Source organism: Primulina eburnea, chromosome 6 (assembly GCF_022965805.1).
Source record: "Primulina eburnea isolate SZY01 chromosome 6, ASM2296580v1, whole genome shotgun sequence".
NCBI classification, from domain to species: domain Eukaryota; kingdom Viridiplantae; phylum Streptophyta; class Magnoliopsida; order Lamiales; family Gesneriaceae; genus Primulina; species Primulina eburnea.
In genome coordinates this window covers 30615366-30629350 of record NC_133106.1, presented here as the reverse complement: position 1 = coordinate 30629350, position 13985 = coordinate 30615366, and the positions used below count along the sequence as shown (strand labels likewise).

The 13985-nt window shown below is 46.1% G+C and overlaps 1 protein-coding gene across 1 annotated transcript; it reads left to right on the top strand.

The window, feature by feature from the left end:
- Positions 1-579: 579 nt before the first annotated feature.
- LOC140835466 (uncharacterized) lies at positions 580-3339 on the top strand. The gene has a single exon (XM_073200960.1). It carries the CDS (start codon positions 580-582, stop codon positions 3337-3339), a length of 2760 nt encoding a protein of 919 aa, XP_073057061.1.
- The last annotated feature ends 10646 nt before the right edge of the window (positions 3340-13985 follow it).

The following is a 13985-nucleotide window of genomic DNA, read 5'->3' as shown; positions in this document are numbered from 1 at the left end:
TCTCATAGAGTTGGTCGGGTGCTTCTCCCCTGACCGGGTAGTGTTTTCCAGTTGCATATCCACTTTGGCAACCTCGAAAATAGCGTTACCTCGACAAGTGAGCCACACTTGAGTATAATCATTACATGCCATCTAATCTGCCAGAGCAACTTGGGCTTGGAGTGTCCGAGAAGTCATCAGAAGCTAGGAAGGTAAACCGACTTAGTAGATGTCACGGAAATCGAGGAAACTACCCATTCCTCCCCTATAAATAGCAGGTATTAAATTCATTTAAGAGAGAGACTCTTTGAACTAAAAAGTATTGTTCACATATATTCGCATATATATTGCTTAATTTCTTCTTTGCCTGCTGATTTAAGCATCGGAGTGGTCACGTCGGACACCCCTCCGGCGCCCATTCACGAGTTCATCTTCTTGTTTGCAGGTCAAGATTGAAGCCATATACCTTGTTCATTTTCCTAAACAACACTACAAATACTTGATTCGATCCGGTGGAGCACCCGACCCTGCTCATCTATTTCGCCTGGATCGCATCATTGGCGCCGTCTGTGGGAAATATACTGAATTCAAGACGTTGATATGGCTCGTACAAGAAGAACCGATCAGGGTGATCCTCATGCCCAGGGGGATGGGGGACAGACTTCGAGACAAGCCAATGTCAATAATACTGGGCCAAACATTACCCTGACTCCTGAGGAGTTAAAAAGAATGATGGCTGATGCCGTCGCGTTATATGCAGCTGGAAAGGAGGTCTCTCGACCTGTTACACCACCCGGTGATAAACAGGGTGATAAACAAGGACATGAAGAGGAGCAAGAACAGGAGAGGAGGGAAAAGGAAGTAACAGGGGAAGATGAGGAGTCTAGCGCCGGATCCAAATCTCCTACCATGGCAGAGGAATTGTCAAATTTACGGCAGAAGATGAAGGTCCTCGAAGGACAGTTGGAAGAACGAAGCGTTGCCCGAACAATCTTGAGAGGATGTCCGTTCGCAGACATCATAGTCCGGGAACCTCTTCCCGGGAATTTCAAGTCCGCCAAAGTAAAAGATTATGATGGCAACGCTGACCCAGAGGAACACTTGGCCAGATTTGAAAATACGGCCATGTTGCATTGCTACACTGACCGAATTAAGTGTAAAGTATTCCTAACGACGTTGGTGGATTCAGCTCAGAGGTGGTTCGAAGGCCTGGCATCCCAGAGTATTAACTCCTTTCAGGATTTCCAGAGGGTGTTTTTACACCATTTCAGTAGCAGCAAGAAGTACAAAAAGACTGCTTTTAGTCTTTTTGAGGTGAAGCAGAGTCCCGAGGAGAGTTTGCGGGCTTACATCAAAAGGTTCAACAGAGTGGCTCTAGACGTCCCATCTTGTGCCACCGAGACCAAGACTACTGCCTTCACCCAGGGTCTGAGAGAGGGTGAATTCTTTAAATCGCTAACCAAAAAAGTGCCCGGGGATTTTGAGGATCTGTTATCCCGGGCAGAGAAGTACATAAATATGGAGGAAGCCCAGAAACAGAAGAGGGAAGCAGTGAGGAAAGAAAGGGGAGACCGGGTATCCAAACCCGAGGAGAGGGGACAGAAGAGGGGCAATCCAGGGCATTTCTCTCATCATGTGCCTCTGAAGATTGCCCGAGAGAGGGAGGTGCAGGAGTGTAGTAGGGATTTAGCTCCGGATCATCAACTGGCTCGGCCAGAGAAGACAGGATTTTGTGCGCTTCACAAATTAGGCTATCATAATACTGAGGATTGCAAAGTTCTAAAGGGAAATTATGTTGCGCCTTCCTTCCCAAAGCCCACTATCAATACTCAAATGTCTAGGGTGCCGCCGTGGGCATCCCGACAGCCCGGATCTAGTTCTCAGAGAGGAGGTGTGAGAAACAACTCTAGAACCGAGCCCGGAAGAAGAAGGGGGCCTGAACCTGAGCAGAGAAAGAAGTCACCCCCCGTTGTAGGGACAATTAAAATGATATCCGGAGGCTCTACTGACGGAGACTCCAATCGGGCAAGGAAGTCAAGAAGTAGGAAAGAGTGCTTGGAGGTGGAAGGAATGAGGGGCAATGAGGCAGTCATCAGTTTCGGCCCGGAAGACCTGAAAGGGGTGAATCTACCCCACAACGATGCCTTGGTGATCCAAGCCCGGGTGGCGAATTATGACATTCTGCGGGTTTTCGTAGATTCAGGCAGTTCTGTGAATGTAATTTTCCAAGATGCTTTTGAGCAGATGGACTTACAGGGCTATCACCTGGAAACAGTGGAAACTGCTCTTTTTGGTTTCGCCGGACACATGGTTTATCCAGAGGGGGAGATTATTTTGCCGCTGACTCTGGGCTCTCACGATCTAAAGAAAACAGTGATGACTTCTTTCACTGTGGTGAACTCCCCGTCATCATATAACATTATCCTGGGGAGGCCGGCTATGAATGAGTTAAGGGCTGTAGCGTCTACCTACCACCAGAAAATAAAATTTCCTGTGGGAGCAAGGGTAGGAGAAGTTCGGGGAGATCAACCCTCTTCTCGAAAGTGTTATGTAGAAGCGGTCCGGGCGGATCGGAGCAGATTTAAGAGGGAGGGGAAGAGAGTTAGGACAGGAGAAAGAATAGTGGAGGAAGGGGAGATCCACTTTGTGGCAGAAGAAGAGCAGGAGGCGGTGGAAGTGGGGCCGGGACAGCAAATCCGGGTGGCTCGGGATCTCAGCATGACCACCCGGGTAAGTTTAATTAAGTGTTTAAAAACTAACATTCACGTATTTGCCTGGTCCCAGCAGGAGCTTACGGGGATTTCTCCCCTTATATCGGAGCATCATTTGAACATCATCCCGGGATCTCACCCCGTGAAGCAAAAAAAGAGGCATTTTGGTCCTGAAAAGGACAGGGTCATATCCGAACAAATAAAGGAGCTCCTGAAGGCAGGGCACATTCGGGAGATTCAATTCCCTACGTGGCTTTCCAATGTGGTTTTAGTACCTAAATCCACTGGCAAATGGCGCATGTGCGTAGATTTTCGTGATCTAAACAAAGCATGCCCCAAAGATCATTATCCACTGCCCCGGATTGACCAGCTGGTAGATTCCACTTCTGGTTATGAGCTGCTGAGCTTCATGGATGCGTACCAGGGGTATCATCAAATTCCCCTGGCCAAAAAAGATCAAGATAAGGCCAGTTTCGTCACCTCGGGAGGTACATTTTGTTATGTTGTAATGCCTTTCGGGTTGAAAAATGCAGGGGCCACCTATCAGCGTCTTATGGATAAAGTATTCGAGAAGCAGCTGGGGCGGAACGTAGAGGTCTATGTGGATGATATCTTAAGCAAAGACCCGGGAGGTCACTACTTTTATTGATGATCTGGAGGAAACTTTTGCCACCCTCATGCAATATGGGATCAAGCTTAACCCGGCCAAATGTATTTTTGGCGTAAAGAGTGGCAAATTTTTGGGATTCATGGTCACAGATCGGGGAATTGAGGTAAATCCAGAGAAGGTGAAGTCTGTCTTATGTATGCCTTCCCCCCAATCTGTAAAAGAAGTACAAAAACTAACAGGAAGGATTGCTTCCCTTTCTCGATTTATATCCCGATCAGCACACCGAAGTTATCCTTTCTTTCAAATCTTGAGAAAGGCCCAGCAATTCGGGTGGAACGATAAATGTGAACAAGCCTTCCAGGACTTGAAAGCCCATCTTGCAGAGCTCCCGGTATTAGTAAAGCCCGAGCCCGGGGAAAAATTATTCCTATATTTATCCTCTACAGAGCATGCTGTCAGTTCAGTGTTGATCAAAGAGGAAGGCTCTGATCAGAAGCCTATTTATTACGTCAGCCACGCTCTAAGAGGGCCCGAACTCCGGTATACAGAGGTAGAGAAGATTGCATTGGCTTTAATCGTAACTTCCCGGAAGCTAAGACCGTACTTCTTATCACATCAAATAGTGGTTCTTACCAACAGCCCTCTTGGTAAAATCATGACTCATGCTGAGGTATCTGGGCGAATGATTAAGTGGACTGTGGAATTGGGGGAGTACGATATCGAATATAAACCACGAGTGGCTATCAAGGCACAAGCTTTGTCAGACTTCTTGTCTGAGATGATCCAGCCCAGTGAAGAGGAAGTGTGGAGAGTTTTTGTAGATGGGGCGTCTAGCCTGGCAGGGTGCGGAGTAGGAGTCGTGATGATATCTCCCCCGGGAGAAAAAATCAAATTGGCAATAAGGATTGATTCCCGAGTAACTAATAATGAGGCCGAGTACGAGGCTGTGCTAGCTGGAATTCGAGCTGCTCGGGAAGTCGGGGCTTCCCGAATAATTATATATTCTGATTCACAGCTTGTCACTCAGCAGATAAGGGGTGTCTACGAAGCCAAAGATGACAGGATGCTGAAATATTTACAGCTTATCAAAACACGAGCGGAGGGCTTTTCGGATTGGAGTATCGAACAGATACCCCGAGAGGAGAACAGCGAGGCGGATATTCTGGCAAAAATGGCTGCCTCCCTAAGTGAAGTAAGTACCCGAGAAGTGTTGCACGTCTCCCGTTTGATCCTCTCGACCGACGAAGGAAGAGCCCCCGATCCAGAAAACTCTTGGATGACGCCCTTAATCAGATTTATTGAAAAGGGTGCACTACCCGAGGACAGAGGTCAAGCCCAGAAGATTAAGAGACAGGCTTCCAGGTTTGTTTTCTTAAACTCAATCTTGTATAAAAGATCATTCCAGGGGCCTCTCTTAAAATGCTTACCTGAAGAGGAGGTAGATTATGTACTCCGGGAGATTCATGAAGGATGCTGCGCAGAGCACCTTGGAGGAATGTCTCTAGCTCGAAAAACCATGCTTGCCGGGTTTTGGTGGCCAACTCTTAACCGAGATGCCACCCAGATAGTTCAAGCTTGTCAGAGCTGTCAACATCACGCAAATTTTAAGCACAGCCCGGCCACTCTCATGAAGCCCATCTGGGCATCTTGCCCTTTCGATCAATGGGGTATGGATATTGTGGGTCCCTTCCCAACTGCTCGGGCTCAGAAGAAATTTTTATTAGTAGCAGTGGATTACTTTTCCAAGTGGGTTGAAGCCGAGCCCTTAGCCCGAATTACCGAGCAGGAAGTGTTAAAATTTCTGTGGAAGAATATTGTATGCCGATTTGGGGTGCCCAGAAGACTAATCTCGGACAATGGCAGACAATTCCAGGGCAAAGAAATTATGTTGTGGTGCCAGGAAATGAAGATTATTCAATCTTTTACCTCTGTTGCATATCCACAAGCTAACGGTCAAACAGAGGTTGTCAATAGAATCATTGTGCAAGCACTAAAGACCAGATTACAAGGTAAAGGAAAAGATTGGGTGGAAGAATTGCCTAGTGTTCTCTGGGCTTATCGGACTACTCCCCGGGCACCTACTCAAGAAACTCCTTTCAGCTTAGTGTATGGTTCTGAGGCAGTCCTTCCCGTAGAGATCGGAATGACTTCTTCTCGGGTAGAAGCTTACCCAAGCAGCAATGATCAGGCCAGGGCTATGGAATTGGATCTGATAGAAGAAAAGAGAGATCGAGCATGCATCCGAATGGAAGCATATAAGAATCGGATTATGAAATCATATAACAAAAGGGTCCGGATCCGAAATTTCCAAATAGGAGATCTCGTCATGAAAAAGGTCAATCCTGCTGGGGGAGTCGGAAAGTTAGAAGCCAGGTGGGAAGGACCTTACAAGATTACTCGAAAAGTCAGTTCGGGATCTTTCTATTTAGAAGATGCACAAGGGCGTTCCCTCAAGAGACCTTGGAATGTATTTAATTTAAAACAGTATTATGCTTAAATGGATGTATTGATTGAAGATATAATGGAAGATATATTTTTCTCAGAAGTGTTCTATTATTTCTTACATCTTAAGTTCGACGAGTACTAATCTTAAAAGCCCAGGGCACTACACCCTGGCTCGGGGCCACACACCTCGACCATTCCAAGTCCCGGGACATGCTCCCCGGCCCAAGGCTCCGCACCTTGGTTCTTAAAAGCCCAGGGCACTACACCCTGGCTCGGGGCCACACACCTCGACCATTCCAAGTCCCGGGACATGCTCCCCGGCCCAAGGCTCCGCACCTTGGTTCTGAAAAGCCCAGGGCACTACACCCTGGCTCGGGGCCACACACCTCGATCATTCCAAGTCACGGGACATGCTCCCCGGCCCAAGGCTCCGCACCTTGGTTCTTAAAAGCCCAGGGCACTACACCCTGGCTCGGGGCCACACACCTCGACCATTCCAAGTCCCGGGACATGCTCCCCGGCCCAAGGCTCCGCACCTTGGTTCTGAAAAGCCCAGGGCACTACACCCTGGCTCGGGGCCACACACCTCGACCATTCCAAGTCCCGGGACATGCTCCCCGGCCCAAGGCTCCGCACCTTGGTTCTTAAAAGCCCAGGGCACTACACCCTGGCTCGAGGCCACACACCTCGACCATTCCAAGTCCCGGGACATGCTCCCCGGCCCAAGGCTCCGCACCTTGGTTCTTAAAAGCCCAGGGCACTACACCCTGGCTCGGGGCCACACACCTCGACCATTCCAAGTCCCGGGACATGCTCCCCGGCCCAAGGCTCCACACCTTGGTTCTTAAAAGCCCAGGGCACTACACCCTGGCTCGGGGCCACACACCTCGACCATTCCAAGTCCCGGGACATGCTCCCCGGCCCAAGGCTCCGCACCTTGGTTCTTAAAAGCCCAGGGCACTACACCCTGGCTCGGGGCCACACACCTCGACCATTCCAAGTCCCGGGACATGCTCCCCGGCCCAAGGCTCCGCACCTTGGTTCTTAAAAGCCCAGGGCACTACACCCTGGCTCGGGGCCACACACCTCGACCATTCCAAGTCCCGGGACATGCTCCCCGGCCCAAGGCTCCGCACCTTGGTTCTCAAAAGCCCAGGGCACTACACCCTGGCTCGGGGCCACACACCTCGACCATTCCAAGTCCCGGGACGTGCTCCCCGGCCCAAGGCTCCGCGCTTTGGCTCTTAAAAGGCCCAAATGACCATGAGGACCGGGTCTGGGAATACATATGTATTTCACATATCATTTAGTCACAAGGAAGAAAAGAAAGTTCTTCATTAAAGGGCTCGAAGGCCGGAAATTACAAAGAAAAAAGAGAGAAGGTAAACAATCCTACTCTAAAGGTGCAGTTTGATCCCCGGACTCCCCAGCCTCTTGGTCAGCATCACCATCTTTAGGAAGGGAGTTAATGGCTTTGTCAATATCCGGGAAGCCTTCTTTGTTAGCCGGGATTAAGTTTTCCTCTTCAAACTGTTCCCGGCATTTCTCAAAACCGACTTTGAAGTAGTTGTATGATCTATCTTCAACAGCCGCTTGGAAATCTGAGGATTGAAGGAAAATAGTCTTCCATTCCTCTTGAGTAAGCTGTAAGGATTTAAGCTTATCCTCAGCAGCCACGACTCGATGTTGTTGGCGAGTAGCTTCTTCCTCAAGGTAGCGGGTCCGGGATTCCAAGAAAGCAATCTGCCTTTGAGAGGCCTCTTCTCGGATTAAACTTTCATCCCGAGCACGCTGAGCGGAAGCCAAATGCTGGTTGGCCATTTCCAGGGAGGCCAGGAGACCGGTGACTTTCTCCTCATGCAGCTTGGTAGCCCGGGCAATATCTTCTCGAAGTTGATCATGAATTTCTTGAGCCGCCCGGGCTTGCCTATTTGTCTTGGTGGCTACTGCAGCCACCTCCTCAAAAGCAGACATTATCATTTGAGCAGCCTGAGCAAAAACAAAGAGCAAAAGTCATAAAGAATGTGTCAAAATATAAGTGTAATAAGGAGAAAAACTTACGGAATAGAGGCGATTCGATCCTTCCAGAAATCTATTGCAGGCCGGAACACTTTTTAGAAAGGCCGCCTCAGAAAGACTGAGCATCTGCTTAAAGCGTTTCGCGCCACTAGAAGTAGGCCCTTCGAAAAAAATGTTAGTCGAAGGAAATTCGGAGCTGGAGGCTTCCTTGAACTGCGGAGGAGGAAGGGATTCGTGGGAACCAGAAGGACCCTGATCACCTGCAGGAGGATTATCCAAGATAATCAGTTCGGGCTCGACAGCCAAGATCCTTTGCCTTTTACTAAGAGGAACCAGATCTTCGGCCTCCTCTGAGGTCTCAACCACTACCCGAAGAGTATCATCCCGGGAAGGATTCTCTCGAGTAATTTCGATTCCCCGGGGCGTTTCCTCCATAGCACGTTGTTTTTCTGCTTCGGCCATTGCCCGGTTTGTTGCGAGTTCCTTTTCCCGGGCCGCCTTTTCGACTGCTCGTCTTTTAGCGAAAGCTGCTTGCATCTCGGAGTTATCTGGACAGAGGAGAAGTAAGTGTTGAGTAAATCAAGGAAAGAACAAGGGAGGGGGTGGCAAGAAAGAAGGGTGAATTACCGGGTTGAGGGCCCGAGCCCGCCACCTCATCAATCATGCGATCTTCGGGATCCTCACCCCGGGGACTCAACCCATATGTGATCAAATTATCATCAGAAATTAATGTGGAAGATGAGTATTTGCGCCCTTCCACCAAATCCTGGCTCACGATGAAGGGTTCTTCAAATTTATAGGTGCCGGGAAGCGAAGGTTGTGTAGGCAGAGAAGAGAGAAAGCCAGACAAGCAGGGAAGATCTCCCGGAAGTCGAATAAAAAAGTATCTTCCTTTCCACCCTTTTTGAGAAGAGGGAATATCATCAAGGAAGCGAGCGTTATGCCGGGCAGTCAGGGAAAAGGCATTATCCCCAAACCGGCAAGAAAAGTAATAGTGAAGAATGAGGGGGTTAATAAGAAAATTATTCATGTTAAAGAGGACATAAGTGGCAGCCATTATCCTAAAAGAATTAGGGTGAAATTGGTTAATGGGTACGCCAAAAAATTTGGCAACTGCAATGAAAAAGGGGTGAATCGGAAATCTAAGACCATTCTTAATTTGGTCCCGGAAAAAAGTAGTGTACCCTTGAGGGGGGTTTTTTGCCCTATCAGAGGACTCGGGTATTAAAATAGAAAGATTGGAAGGAATACTACCCAAGGTCCTAAGTTCTTCATCCGCCCCTGGGCGCAGGGTGCTACTCAGAGAGGAGAACCAGGGAAATCCCGGGGCCTCGACAGGAGGAGGGCTCACGGCCCGAGTTTTGCCCTTACCTTTTCTTTGGGCGAGAATTCGGGAGGAATTAGGAATGGAGGGTTTAGAAGAAGATGGTTTACTTAAAGAGGCTACTGGTCTCTTAGCAGGTTGGGTGACAGAGCGTTGGGGTGGGGGAGATTGAGAAGCATCGGAGCGTAACGCAGCAGATTCGTCGCTAGGAGAGCCTCGCGCATTGGCTCCCGACGTTGAAGAAGTAGAGTTTGACATGATAAAAATAGAGAACTTACAGGTTTTGAAGAGGAGCTTCGGAAGTGGGTGATTTTTTGCACGGAAGAGCTTCGAGGAGCAATTTAAGCAGGGCTTCGCCGGAGATTCGAATTTGAAAGTGATATTTTCAAAATAATTTAGGCACTACTTATAAGGAGAAGGACTCGATCTCTACCCTTGATTTGCATCTAATCGGATGGACGAGATGATCCTTGGGAATCGGTAAGGACACGCGTAATCATTATGGTGTCAGACTTATCAACGCCTCGAAATTCGAAACGTTGATAACCGTTGAAGCAAGAAAGGTACGTACTATCACGGTACCTTTTGAATTACCCAGTTTTTGGTAGCCCGGGGGGTTTAAGGCCCCGGCATGTTATTTTATAAATCGGGAGGTTTGAGGCCTCGATATGTTATATGTTATGTTAAACCGGGGAGATTTTAAATCCCGGTTTTTACTTGGAAACACGTAAATTTGAGGGAAGTACACAAGCAAAATGCGCGAAGTAAAAGGCGAGGCCCCCGACAACTTGTTCGATAGCCCGGAAATTTAATTACCCGGGATTGTGTTTTTAGTCCAGGAAGAAGGATATCGCACCCCGGAATAGATTCCCAGACAGGTATATCGCGGAGACGTTTTCAGTTTTATAATTCGAATTATTACGATTGGTTGAGCATCTATTGTTGCGACGCACGTAAATTTATATAGATTTTCTGGAAAAGAGGCAATAAAGCAATAAAAAGCAATAAATTTCTCATTACATAAAGAAGCGGCGAGCAATTATGTCATCCATTACAACAGACACAGAATCTCGCCATTCTGTTATCCAGTTAGTCAGCTCGTGGATTCGAAGATTGACAAAGGTTTCATTGTGCATTATCTTGGTTAGCGCATGCCATTCTTTCCGCAGCATCATGTGTAGTAGAACCTGGTCATTAACCAGGTCTGTAATCCAAGCCACTGCAAATTCTCGGATATACTTCCTCGCTCTTGCTCTTTGTGCTCGAGTAAGAACGAGACTGTTGCGGTAGGAAAAATCCAGATCGTGGGCCTTATCTCGTACGGTCATAACTTTCCTCCACACGCTCTCCTCGATGCCTCTCTTCAGCTCCTCTAGATGAGGACGCATTGCCGGGGTCACCAAGACGTGTGTGCTGCTGCAAGCACTGGAACCGCCTGAACTCGACATGGTAAAATGGGAAATTGTTTTTTGTGTTCACCCTCTTACTTATAGGCAAACGTCCTTAAATGTGGGGGAAATCCAAGAGTCTCAGCCATGCGAAGCGTCTCCTTTATTATTCAAAGGCAAGAGTTGATCATAGCCATCAGATTTGGACAGGTGTATGATCAGGATGTCCCTCGTAAATTGCGCGGAGCAGACGAAAGGATCTGAACAGCTATCAAAACGTCAAGTCTGAGGTGCCTCGAAATACGGAACGTTTTTGTTTGGCAGGAGTTCAATAAATCTCATATTATTATGGCACCACGTCTGCAGACCGGGGGATTCTTGGTCCCTGTTTATTCCTTCTCTCGGACTACAATCTCGAGATCTCAACATAACAAACTGGTAGACCGAGACCTCATTGGCCTAAGCATTATTATCTAGGGATTATTAGTCATGTCAATTTTCATTATTTAATTTCGTTTAAGTGGGTTTCGCTATTTACCAGATAAGTGCTAGAACGAAAACAAAAGGACATTTCATTATTAAAAATGAGCACGAATTACACGGAGATGTTCATCCTCTACAGCAACCCTCCATTTGTGCAGCCAACCGCTGAGATCTCCGGTAGCGGTCTTGCCAAAGCTATCTGACCCGGCTATGTCTTCCAGGATCTTCAACTCCTTTTCTAGCATTAGTGCATAGACACCATGGTGAGTAAATATGTCCACATACTCCGCAACACAAAGACGTTCACGGTACTTCTGCATACGAGCCACGTTCTCAGGAGCAGGAGCCCCTTCTGCGTACTGAGAAGATTCCAGCTCGTACAATCTTTCCCAAAATAGGAGTATTTTGTGGAAAACTTCGTCTTCCAAATCAGTCTTCCGTCTCTCTGTGACCGCACGCATAAATTCCCCCGCCATATCAGGAGCTTTCGAATTGCTTGAGCTTGCCATTGCATTGATAAGATGGAAGGATAAGCAAGGTCTCTATTTATAGGGTAGAGCGTTCATCTCTACCTTCGATTCAAATTTAATCGGACGATCGTAGGACGCTTAGGAAATCGTGCGTCCAAGTGAAGAGACGTGTGCAGTTATTGAGACTATAGACTCATCATTACCTTGAAAAACGAGCAATTTTCAGTAGCATCCTCATTAATGTATTCGATCGATTCTCTCGAGAATAGTGATTATCAGACATCGGGGAGTCAAGGATATGGGATACGAGACACTCCAAAAGTTCCCTTGTTTAAATATTTGTTCACAATTGCAAAGAGTGCAGAAAGGATCAAATCGGGACAGCGAGTCAAGCTCTAGCCCGACTATTTTAGGGATGGGTGGTGATACCCCCTAGTAGGATCCGGGTCATAGTCAGGGTCGATTTCAGGAGTATCCGGGTATAACTCCTCTTCCCGGATGGTATAACTCCTCTTCCCGGATGGTATAACTCCTCTTCCCGGATGGATTGGTGTTGTACGCAATTCTTTATTATTTACCCGGGCTCTCATAGAGTTGGTCGGGTGCTTCTCCCCTGACCGGGTAGTGTTTTCCAGTTGCATATCCACTTTGGCAACCTCGAAAATAGCGTTACCTCGACAAGTGAGCCACACTTGAGTATAATCATTACATGCCATCTAATCTGCCAGAGCAACTTGGGCTTGAAGTGTCCGAGAAGTCATCAGAAGCTAGGAAGGTAAACCGACTTAGTAGATGTCACGGAAATCGAGGAAACTACCCATTCCTCCCCTATAAATAGCAGGTATTAAATTCATTTAAGAGAGAGACTCTTTGAACTAAAAAGTATTGTTCACATATATTCGCATATATATTGCTTAATTTCTTCTTTGCCTGCTGATTTAAGCATCGGAGTGGTCACGTCGGACACCCCTCCGGCGCCCATTCACGAGTTCATCTTCTTGTTTGCAGGTCAAGATTGAAGCCATATACCTTGTTCATTTTCCTAAACAACACTACAAATACTTGATTCGATCCGGTGGAGCACCCGACCCTGCTCATCTATTTCGCCTGGATCGCATCAATGACCATCTGCATGCTAGGACAGAAAATTTTACCCGCTCCAATTTGCCTGGCTCGACTTTTGGATCTATTTTCTTCTTGTGCGTGTTGGGTCGGACAAATTCATCCACCCTAGCGCGCCTTCCTCGACTTTAGCCTCTGCAATCCACCTTTCTTGATCACATTACCTACAATTCAACACAAACACAAGAAAAATAAATAATATACATAACATATAATAAAAAAACAAAATACAGACATAACATAAACGAAACATGCAAGAATGAGACTCCAAATGAAATAATAAAATACGTAAGTCCACCCATATCATAAATCTTGATTCATGTTCACTGTTTTTTGAATGTGTTGATAATCGCAAGTTTTTAATGATTCATGTACTGTTGTGAGATTTTGTCTGTTCCATATATATATATGGTCAATTAACTGCATCTATTGTTCAATAAATTTTGCACTTGTATTAATTGTTCAATGAATTTGAGATTAGCTATACCACTTAGCCCATTAAAATCTTCTAACTGAATATTATTGATGGAAGGGTGTCATAACTCTATAAATGGAAGATAGTTTTGGTCTTTATTCCAACAATTTCATTAAGCATATACATCATCATATATAAATTGTGAAGGAGTAGAAGTAGAGAAACAATATGAGAGAAGTAGATGGTGTATATGCTTAATGAAATTGTTGGAATAGGAGTGACGAATATTATGACAGATACACTGAAGATGGACAAGCATTTTGCTCATTTTCTCGGTTTCTTGAAGAAAATAAGATTGTTGCCCAATACATTATGACTGGATCTCGAAACCAAGATAACATGGCAAAAAGGAAAAAAAATGAACATTTTTGGGCATGGTGCGAAGCATGCTTAATAGATTGAAACTTGCTAAGTCATTTTGTACTAAAGCGTTAAAAATATCATCATGTATATTAAAACGAGTTCCAATCAAGGCTATTTCAAATACACCGTTTGAGATGTAGAAAGGTTGGAAACCGAGTTTGACGCATCTACGCGTTTGGGATGCCCATACAAAGTAAAGTTATACAATCCATAAGAAAATAAGAAAGACCCAATGATTATTAGTGGGAATTTCGTTGGATAGTCAAAAGGTCTAAGAGATATAGAGTATATTGTTCATCTCACATCACCGGGTTTCTGAATCAAAAAACGTAAAAATTTTTGAAGATAAATTGATTAGTGAGAATGCTAGATCATGGAATATTATTCCTGAAAAGGATCATTCATACATTTCACATATATCAATTGACAGATTGACTATTTTACATAACATTCTACAGTTTGAACAAATGTTGTACAAACTAATGTTGAGATTCAACAAATTGTTGAACATGATTATGTAGATCTTAATGGTCAACATATACTTGTAATTGTTGAACATAAAGATGAGCAACACAATCCTATCTCTCAGGAAAATG

Excerpts from the sequence above, each read along its gene's own strand:
- LOC140835466 (XM_073200960.1), top strand. The coding sequence starts at position 580 with ATGGCTCGTACAAGAAGAACCGATCAGGGTGATCCTCATGCCCAGGGG.